Source organism: Perkinsus marinus, assembly GCF_000006405.1.
Source record: "Perkinsus marinus ATCC 50983 genomic scaffold scf_1104296947766, whole genome shotgun sequence".
Lineage (NCBI taxonomy): Eukaryota > Perkinsozoa > Perkinsida > Perkinsidae > Perkinsus > Perkinsus marinus.
The window spans coordinates 120,266-130,574 of record NW_003210480.1 but is presented as its reverse complement, the minus strand read 5'-3'; the positions used below and the strand labels follow the sequence as shown (position 1 = coordinate 130,574).

The following is a 10,309-nucleotide window of genomic DNA, read 5'->3' as shown; positions in this document are numbered from 1 at the left end:
GTTGGAATTAATAGAGTTCCACCCGTTCTACGTAAAGTGGCGTAAAACTCGGTGAAAAACGCGATATTCGCGGTGATACGCAGTAGTCGTGAAATATATTTTTCACTAGTGTTTCCATAATATCACTAGGGTGGTGAACCGCAAATTCATGCATAAAAATCTAATCCACGGCATGTCACTATTTCTATTATAAACATTTTGAACTTTTTGAAAAATTTATTATTATAGACTTTGAAATCCAGTTTAGGGATATATGTTCGCTTGCCTCAGCTGAGCTCGGGGGTTTCCTCACTCACATACATGAACAGCAACAATTTCCCCAAAAAAGTTTCATATTGTCATCACCAACACATGTAGTTGACCATGTGCATGTTTACTCCCACACTGCCGAAACCGTTCACAAGTATATTGGAGTTTCACCCGTGACGAAGAAACAGAAACATATACCACGACTTCTGCATATCAGCGCTACTATCGCGTTTTTCACCCAGTTTTACGCCACTTCGCGTAAAACGAGTGAAACTCCATGAAATTCTTCCCAAAAACATTATAGGTTCCTCCACGTGATAAACTGCTCCTCGTTCGCCTACCATACCTACCCCGAATCCTCCTCGTCCGGCTCAGCCTTCACCACAGGTGCCTCCTCCTCCCCTTCTTCAGAACTGGACGATACGGACCTCTCACGATGATGGTGACGACGATGATGATGTTTCTTCTTATCTCTAGTATATCAACTTCACCACTGTGGGAAACAGCATCGCTCCGCTCTACTTTTTTTCATGTTTATGCCTCCGCTTTTTCTCCTTGCGGTGATGCCGACTATGCCGACGTTCCGAACCACTGCTTTCCCCATCCGATGAATCTTCTCTCGATCTACTACGTTTCCGTGGCGACTTATACTTTGGGTCCATCGCTCGTTGGACCTAGCGAGAAATATATTCCCCAATATGCACATGGAGCTCATCCTAGTGATATGAAAACCACATTCACTTAGCGAAAACGCATATGAGCGCGAATAACGCGTAAAACACGTGAATGCTGCTAGTGTTTACTGAAACGGGGGCATTTGTCAGGTGTTATCAATTCACTTCATACCGCGAATATAACGTTTTTCACATGGAGTATTACGCCACTTCACGTTAAACGGGTGGAACTCCTATAACAACGTTTAGGAAAGAATGCGATAGATATAAAAGGGTAGCTTTATATCACTAGCAATTCACCCTAGTGATGTGAAACACATAAATCTATTCTAATATGGATTTCAAAATTATAAATGCTCTATTTATATTCTTTATTGGAGTTTCACAACGTGATATAAAAACACTAGTGAGAAAACATATTTCACGACTACTGCATATAACCGCGGATATCGCGTTTTTCACCGAGTTTTACGCCACTTCACGTAAAACGGGTTGTGAAACTTCATTATTATGCGTCCCAATGTTACTACAACATATCCCTCGCCTATGAAACGGTTGATCGATTTCAATAATCTTACCGCAGAATGGAATCTCTCCTCCCTCTCCTTCTCTTCTTTGGATCCTGAAAACATGAAAATACAACTACTACACTGGAGTTCCACCCTAGTGATGTGAAACGACTACTGCATAACGCAGCGAATATCGCATTCTTCACGCCACTTCACGTAAAACGGGTGAAACTCCAAGGATCATTCACTCAAACACTAACATGATTATAATCACACTTATGACGAGGAAGCTACGGAACAGATAAAATATACAAAAACAGCAAAGTTGAAATTGCCCATTCCTCCAGGTCATTCGAATCCTTATTGGTGTTTCACCACCCTAGTGATACGAAAAACACTAGTGATGAATATATTTCACCACTACTGCATATCACCGCGAAAATCGCGTTTTTCACCGAGTTTCACGCCACTGCACGTAATACTCCATTATAGCCATATGATTTTTCGACACATACATACCACACCATTACTACTTCTCGTATCGATCTTCAGAGCCTCGTCGCTGCCGTCCTCTTCCTCCTCACTCGATGGTAATGGACCGGCCTTGCTCTTGGCGCAGGTTCGATCCTCAGCGAGGATCATCTCTGCTATTTCCCGCCCGGAACGACCACTCCATCGCTCCTCCATCCCTATGGAACCGAACCAATAAGGAAGTGCACCCGTGCTGGAGAAATATAAGTTTCCTTTCCTCAGCTGAGCTCGGGAATTTTCTCACTCATTATGGGTCGACTTCGGGTAGAAGTGTGCGAAAATTCCCCAAAAATTTCCCTATATTGTCACCAACACATGTAGTTAACCTAATAAGTTCCTCCCGCACTACTTTTCTCCAGCCATTCTCGATCCGGCTCCCTCCCCCTCCTGTGATGATTATTATCATCATCATGATACCCTCGTCGGTCTCTGCCAAACTCATCATAATCCGAACTGTAGTAGCTCCGACGCTCTGAAGAGCTTCCATCACCACGGTAGCTGCCCATTAAAAGGGGAGGAGAACTACTGAGGAATTCAGGATTAACCTCCAGCTGAAGTATGAACAACCGTAGGGCGCGGGATTCGATCGTTTCTCCGGTTGTCTGTAAGGCTAACGCCCTGGGCGTCGTGAAGGCTCTGGCAGAGTATAACGCACGCTTGACGCGAGAGCTATGATTCTTGCCGTAATGAATGAGCATTGATAGCATTCAAGTATCACCGATGACTGTCAGAGCTGCGGAGGGAAGGTTCTAGGTGTGAGCCCCCTTCAGACTCTTACAAAGGGCCTGCTTACGGAAGTGTCCGCATTTGGCTGGCACATTGTCCACATTCGAACCAGATAGCACATCTTGCATTAAGCATTCGCTACCAGAAAACCTACAACTCAGCTCAGCTCAAACGGTTTAGCGAGGGAACTTACAAGCTGTAGAACTCATCTCCCCGTATGGTGATCCAAGATATAGAATCGCCTTACTGTTGAGGAACTTCCTACTTGTACGCCACGCAGGAGAAAAATGATTGAAAAGTCACCTTGCCGCGGATCGAACCTGCGACTCTCGTGAAACCAAACTTGCATACTCGAAAGTCCTTGAATATTTCTCAACGCTCATGAACAGCGCACTTTCCACGCTAGGACTAGAATTGAACTCCATATGAGGACGTCGGCACGAGAGAGGCGACCGCATCTAGTGGTCACCCCTCTCCCGTTTCCCCCTCTCCGAGTGAGGTGGTGCAGGAAGGGTTAATTCAGAATCGATTCTTGCATCGTATTATACGTGTAATAAGCAATTCTGGAAACAATTCTGAGTTTCGAAATCGGTTTATTGAACGACCCCGAAATCACAGGGATTTTTCCCTTCCCCTCACCTTTGTCGATCCCCAGCCCATGGTAGTAGGTAAAAGCAGCTCCGCACATTCCTCTATCGGAGGGAGCGTTTCTCTCGGCGGAGACACCCTACAACAACAGATGATGACCAGAGTGATAGAAAAAGTGGTGTCTAGAACCATAAAAGAGGTAGGGAATAGTATACAACGAAGTTGATAATATACTCCTCTTAGGTTTACGCCGACGTGCTAGACGCTATAGCAGTAGATAGCGTAACTCTCGTTGAGAACCGTATTGGCGCCTTGCTGGAGTCCTCATTAACACCTATAGCGTTGCAACTGCGAGAAATACGTAACCACTTCGGCATCCACTCGTCATACGAATCTGCAACGAGAGCTCACCATCATTTTCACGGACGGGAAAACTCGGATGTAGAGGCTGGACATCACAAAAGTCGCAAGTCGATCTTCTCGCGAGCTCATGCTGCGCACCATAGACGTGCTAGTGCGGGGTCTGCAGATAAGACACTTCCTGATGGGAGAAAGTCTTATCCGAAAGTGGAATTTCGGAGGAGAGCTTCGTCGATAGATGCCATTAAATGTAGCATCTCGCCCTGTAAGGATCCTGCGGTAGATCGAACGAGTTCGGAACCTCGCTCTAAGTCGACATCAGCAGCAGCGCGTTGGTGGAAAGCTCGGGAGAATGTACTTCGAAGAGTAAATAAAATGCCGTCTTCGTCGGATGGAAACGTCGGGGCAGGCGTGCAGATTCCTCCACCACCATTAGAAGCTCCACCTGAACAGAGAACGGAGCAGTTGATGTTCAGGCCGGGCAGACGACCACGAATAGAGGCCGAGCATAGGGTGCTACCGAGAGAAGTAAACGCAGTTGAGGGAGGAGTGGTAGAAGGAGAAGCTGAGGAAGATGCGATACGGAGCGAGAAATCATTGAAACGATCGGATAGCAGAATAACACCAAGCTTGGCCTTAGGAGAAGCATTGGGGTCGACCGAGACCACTGATAAACGGAAAAGTATTTCGAATCACATGACGAGGAGAGGACCTGAAGCAAGGGGGACTTGCCGGTTGGTCGGTGGCACTCGAGGATCTTTAATACAACTTGCGAAGGAGGTGAGGCAATGGCCAGTTGTTGGACCTATTTTGTATCTTGTAAGCTCAACCTAAAGATATTTTCTCAGGAGCATGGAGTTGACAAGGAGCATGAACACGATGGTGTTATACTTCCCATCAATGGTAGTGAAATATGGCAACAACAAAATCGATAATTTACTTTTATAGATTCTCTCGAGGCGAATCGAGACGGAGCGACGACTACTACGGTCGTGTCAGAAATGGCAAATATGAAGAAGTTGGCCGCCAAGTACAGGGAGGAGTTGGAAAACGAAGACCCAACATTGACGTTATGTGAGTAGTAGTAGTGCGCACAGGGAAGAATATCTTTGGATGTGCATGCGTGCAGTATCTGCTCTTGTGGTAGATGGCCTCAGCGGAGAGCTGAGCGATGGAAGTCTTGTCGGGGCGAGGATTAGTGTCAATGGACAGTCCCGTTCCAAGAGGCTAAGACAAGAGGAGGTGAGGCAATGGAGTGCCACCCTAGTGATATGAAAAACATATTTCACGACTACTGCATATCACCGCGAATAATATCGCGTTTTTCACCGAGTTTTACACCACTTTCCGTAAAACGGGTGAAGCTCCACAGTTGTAGGATTTCTGCAGTGTTGGAGTAGGAATATATGCTCGCTTTCCTCAACTGAGCTCAGGAGTTTCCAAAGCTAATCATAGGAGCTTATATACGCATTAGCATTCAGTAACAAACGAGGATTCACCATAGTTTCCTCGGAATTTTCATCACGTCACCGACACCCGTAGTAAACCACCTTCTATGAGGTTGTTGCTCATCTAATCTCAGCGTTGAGTAGCATGCATAGGGTCGACTATGCGTATGAGAGAAAATTATTGTTAGTTTCTGCACACACTCCTGCCCGATGAAATTAAGCATCTACTGCTCATAGTTTTCATTGTTTTCAGCTGGAAAGGATGGTATCGTTGGTTCCCGATGACACCAATGATGACGGACAGAAGCAGCGCACCTTCGTCAACTACCTCATGGAGGACCCCTTCGAGGCCATTAGCACTGGCGCTAGGTATCTTGTTGCTGACCCCTATTCACAGACTAGGTGAGCTCATCCTCGTTGGAGTTTCACCACCCGTTTTACGTGAAGTTAAGAAAATGCACTTTGCGAAAATATCCCCCGAAAGTGTTATACGTGTTATTCGCTGCTGACTAGTGTTTTTTTCATACCATCATCTCGTCAGGTTGTCGTGGGACTTCATACTTTCCATATGTATTATGTATCATGCAACGCTGATTCCATTTTCGCTCGCCTTCTACCTCACCGATGAAGATCGAAAGCAATCCCAGCTGATGCACTTTCTGCCGCTCCAAGATATCATTTTCGCTGTCAACATACTCGTGACGTGCTTCACTGGCATCTATAAAGATGGTGCACTCGTTCGGGACCCGCGAGTTCTCATCTGCCAATACCTCAAGACTTGGTTCATCATTGACCTCGTGGGGGCGTTTCCATATTTCTTTTTCCCCAGCGCGTCACTCGTGTGTAACTGTCTGAGACTGCTCAGACTTGTTCTTGTCGGCCGAACGGCGTACTTGCGACATCACGTTATGACTCACATAGAGTATCGTATGGAAAGTGAAGTGCTGGTGCTCCTCGTGGGGGTCTCCAAGTTGGTGATGCTGTTGGTGCTGGTGGCTCATTGGGGTGCCTGTATATGGTGGGCAGTCGGAGCGGACGGCTATTTAGCTGAGGGGGGCCCCGGGGGGTGGATAACGGTAGACATCATTCCGCCCCGGTTCGAATCTTGGTGAGCGCATTTTTCTCTCAGGAATTCGGCTCTGTCGATGACGACTGGTGGTACATGACGCGAATACAGCAGTATGCGGCTTGTCTGTATTTTATGATATCAACCATCACGACGGTCGGCTACGGTGACATCCACGCGTCGAATCACCACGAAAGAGTGTAGGCTCTCTCTCGGTGACGACCTTTGAAAACACTTTTTTCTCTCAGATTTTGCATAATATGCGAAATAGTAGCCGGCAATTTGTTTGCATTGTTTTCTGGTCTACTATGTTCGTTGATTTTGACATATGATGAAGTTGGTGCCGACTTCAGAGCTCGGTTGAAGACCGCGATGAAGTAGTGATGATACGTCGTAGCAGTAGGTGATCCTGTGAGTGTGTTTGGTTTTCAGATACATGCACAGTAACAACGTCGATCACAGAGTGCAAGTTCAAGTGCGGCGGTTCCTCGAGAGGCTCTTTCAAAACCAGGCTAACGAGCAGGCTAAGTCTGACTTACTCACGTAGGCAACAATTCTGCTTAGAAGTTGAGCGATTTATGGTATTAAATTAATACTATTAATATTATTTTTTGCCCGCAGTAAGGATAGTTCATCGAAGTTTCACATATAAAACAGTATTGAATAACATGCTCCGCGACTACTGCATATCACCGCGGTTATCGCGTTTTTCACGTAAAACGGGTGGTGAAACTCCATTCAACTGTGGTCCAATAGTAGTCGTTTAAAGGCGTCCACTGGACACCGATAGACGCACTTGAACATGTGGTATGTCGTCGCTTTACCCTCTCAGGATGCTACGAACATCTGATGGGCTTCGTAATAGAGTATTGGTAGGAGTGATGGGAAGGATGCTGAAACACTACAAGTGGTTTGACGTGAAGATTACCGATATTCAGCTCGGCCGAGTTGCCTCTGTCGTTTTAACCAAGTGAGAAGCTTATGCTCATTTCGAAATGTGTTTGTCGTGAAGACGACGATGACGACGACCGTGTTAAGGTATAGGATCACCGTATTTATTTCCGGCGTAAATGTTAACCTCAAACGCATCGAGAAAGAGCATTTGATACCATTTGAAATTCAACGTTTTACTGAATTCCTCAGTGTTGCGGGAAAAATTCTGGTAGCGTTTCTCGATCTGGTGGAGTTTCTAAAATGGGAAGTAGTTTTCTGGCGCACTCGCGATTAAGAGTTTGTATGCGTCCACGAGCAGAGCTGCAATGTATATGTAATCGCTTTCCTCAGCTGAGCTCATGAGTTTCCTCACTTATCATTGGAGTTTATGGAAGAATCGGGTTAGAAGTCAACAGAAACCAGCAAGAATTTCCCGAAATTTCCTCCCAAAATTTTCATATTGTCACCAACAGATGTGCGATTTTTACCACACCGTCCGCGGATGAGTTTTCGTTGTGCGGGCAGACTTTCTCATTGTCCCTGTTTTGGTAGACTATGTATTAAAATTCACTTGTTCACAGAGTACCCGAAAACTCGGAATTCGAACATATCATTTGAAAAGCTCTCGGCGAACTTTTTTTTGTCGAGTTTTGGAAGTGACAGATTATAGCCAATTCCATTTGGGCAACCGTGTGTGAATGAAATGGATCTTCCTTTGTTACTTCACATTGGAGGTTCACCCTAGTGATGTGAAAAAAATATTTCACGACTACTGCATATCACCGCGAATATCGCATTTTTTTCACAGAGTTTTACGTAAAACGCGTTGTAAAACTCCATCGTGCGAGTTCATATGTTTCCTATAGTTCCTCTTCGTATCACCCCAACAGGTATTTTGCACCGGGAGATCTGCTATTCTACGCTGGAGATAGAGCTGATTGTATGCTATTCGTAGTAAGGGGGCTCATAAAGTGCAAGAGGGACAGGACATGTAGGTTAACCAGAAAAAAATATTATAATATATTATCTGTTACGGTTTCAGGTGAAGTTCCCGCGGCGTTAAGACGTAGTCGTCAAACTGGAAATGCTTATCCTTCTTTTTTGGCACTCAACGAGCGGCCTGGAAACTCCATCGCGAGTGATGGGAGAGCCTCTATATACGGGCTTAGTAAAACGCTGATGGCGCTGGAGCCCGGCGATTATGTGGGTGAAAAAGCCCTGTTTGTGGACGATTATACCTGGCCGGAAATCGCCGTATGCGCGACTTTTTGCGAAGTGTATCAGCTGGATAGGAAGTCTTTTATCGAGTGTGTTGATGCGATGCCCGATTTGCATGGACCTTATCTGGACAAATGCCTCTGCGTTGCAATGGAAGATATTGGTGGCGAGAATGCTCCCGAGAAAAGCAAACGAATTAGAGAATTACTAAGTAAGCTTTGGAAATGATTTTGTTTCTATTCACATTTTCCCTGTCAGTTGACGGAGCGTCGCCAAATTCGGTTGATGAGAATAACCGTCATATTATATGCGAACCATCACTGCGTGGAAACGTTGAAGTTCTTCTACTGCTTGTGGGCTTTGGGACTAATGTGAGGGGAAGGAGATATTGGAGTTTCACAACCCGTTTTACGGGAAGGGGCGTAAAACTCGGTGAAAAACGCGATATTCGCACTATGCAGAAGTCGTGAAATTATGTTTTTCACTGGTGTTTTTTATATCACTAGGGTGGTGAAACTCTATTGAAGCTTCATGGGTGTTTGAATTTTACGTTATCATTGGAGTTTCACCACCCGTTTTACGGAAAGTAGCGTAAAACTCGATATTCGCGGTGACATGCAGTAGTCGTGAAATATGTTCTCTCACTAGGTAAAAATAACAGAGTTTATTATATTTTATAGGTGAACTTTTTCCTAAAACCAGAGGGGGATAGCACGGCAATCGGCCCGAGCAATGCGGCCGATGCTGTGGCAGCACTAGGACGGCAGATCTGGAATCGAGGCGGGCAGGTCCGCTTGGGTGAGGACATGGGCTCCAACTCGTCGGTGGATCAGATTGACAGAGAGGAATCGGCAGTATATGGCAGTGTAGGTTGCGGTATCGTATGTCCTCTCTCGATAGTCGCATTTCGTTGATTTTTGTATATTTTGTGAATTTTTTTTGCATTGAAATTGCCATTCTCGCAGTGAGGAAGTGTTGTTATATACTCGTTGATTAGTTGTAAATGTTGATATACCTGTTTTCGAGAGATTTTCGCAAAAACTGTGCATACTACCTTTATAGTGCATAGATGTATACTACTACATGAGGAATAATAGTGCATAGCAGAATATAATATAACATAATAAAATAGCACAATAACTACATTGCAGAAGACTTATATCCAGTGTGGGAATATATATGCACATGGTCAACTACACGTGTTGCTAGGAATATGGGAACTTTGAGGAAGTTTTGTATACTTATACCCAAAATCGTGTGATTTTTCATAAAATAGTGAGGAAACCTACGAGCTCAGTTAAGGAAACCCAACATATATTCCTGTACTGCTTATATCCTTCCGTGTTTCATGTTTTTGATCATTTCAGCGCATGTCAACTGATCGGCAAGCTCCCCTGCAAATGTGCGTCCAATCGGGGAACACAGCAGCGGTCGCTATTCTGGCAAGACACACGAATCTGTTGATAATGGAGGAAGAGGAGGAGGACAACAATCGTCTGGCTGCGATGAGGTTGCTCACGCGAGGACCAGTGCTGGATCCGTTGGCGCCTATTCTGAAGGCTTCCCTACTGATTCGATACGAGGTGGGCTGCGTGGTCGAGTAATTCAATGGAGTTTCACGGCCACCCTAGTGATATGATGAAAAACAGTAGTGAAAAATATATTTCATCACGACTACTGCATAGTTTGAATATCGCGTTCTCACTGTGTTTTACGCCACTTCACGTAAAACGGGTGAAACTCCAATGGTGAATGTCAGTGGTAAATTTAGAGATGTCTATAATAAAATTAAATTTAACAATTAAAGGGATTGTATTAGAAACTAGATAACTAGGACACCAAAAATGAAGAGAATTTTTCAACTTTTTATGAAAACAGCAGTTGGGTGTACAGTTTACTCTGATAGAGATCTATTCGGCTTTGAGAGATAACGTCCCTCGTAGGGATTGATAACAATGGAAGAAAATGTTGCTAATGTGATGATGACATTTACATGGGAAACTGACT

At 44.9% G+C, this 10,309-nt stretch overlaps 3 protein-coding genes across 3 annotated transcripts in view; 2 read left to right on the top strand and 1 right to left on the bottom strand.

Annotated features, from left to right (window-relative positions):
* Nucleotides 1–599: 599 nt before the first annotated feature.
* On the bottom strand, nucleotides 600–923 carry Pmar_PMAR029620 (conserved hypothetical protein; the record flags this gene model as incomplete). The annotated part of the gene is made up of 2 exons (XM_002779159.1): nucleotides 600–722; nucleotides 772–923. Coding segments are annotated over 2 exons (275 nt in total), but the record flags the coding sequence as incomplete, so codon positions are not given.
* Nucleotides 924–4,638: 3,715 nt separating this feature from the next.
* On the top strand, nucleotides 4,639–7,125 carry Pmar_PMAR029619 (voltage and ligand gated potassium channel, putative; the record flags this gene model as incomplete). Its single annotated transcript, XM_002779158.1, has 8 exons — nucleotides 4,639–4,711; nucleotides 4,785–4,879; nucleotides 5,339–5,487; nucleotides 5,627–5,882; nucleotides 6,215–6,351; nucleotides 6,400–6,528; nucleotides 6,584–6,694; nucleotides 6,984–7,125. The coding sequence occupies 8 exons, from the start codon at nucleotides 4,639–4,641 to the stop codon at nucleotides 7,123–7,125; spliced, it is 1,092 nt and encodes a 363-aa protein (XP_002779204.1).
* Nucleotides 7,126–8,404: 1,279 nt separating this feature from the next.
* Pmar_PMAR029618 (cortactin-binding protein, putative) overlaps nucleotides 8,405–10,309 on the top strand; it is a gene marked incomplete at both ends in the record, with an annotated part of 3,837 nt that continues 1,932 nt past the window's right edge. The window contains 4 exons of the mRNA XM_002779157.1: nucleotides 8,405–8,513; nucleotides 8,561–8,673; nucleotides 8,983–9,168; nucleotides 9,670–9,885. Coding sequence (XP_002779203.1) covers nucleotides 8,405–8,513; nucleotides 8,561–8,673; nucleotides 8,983–9,168; nucleotides 9,670–9,885 — 624 coding nt within the window. The remainder of the gene's footprint in view (nucleotides 8,514–8,560; nucleotides 8,674–8,982; nucleotides 9,169–9,669; nucleotides 9,886–10,309) is intronic.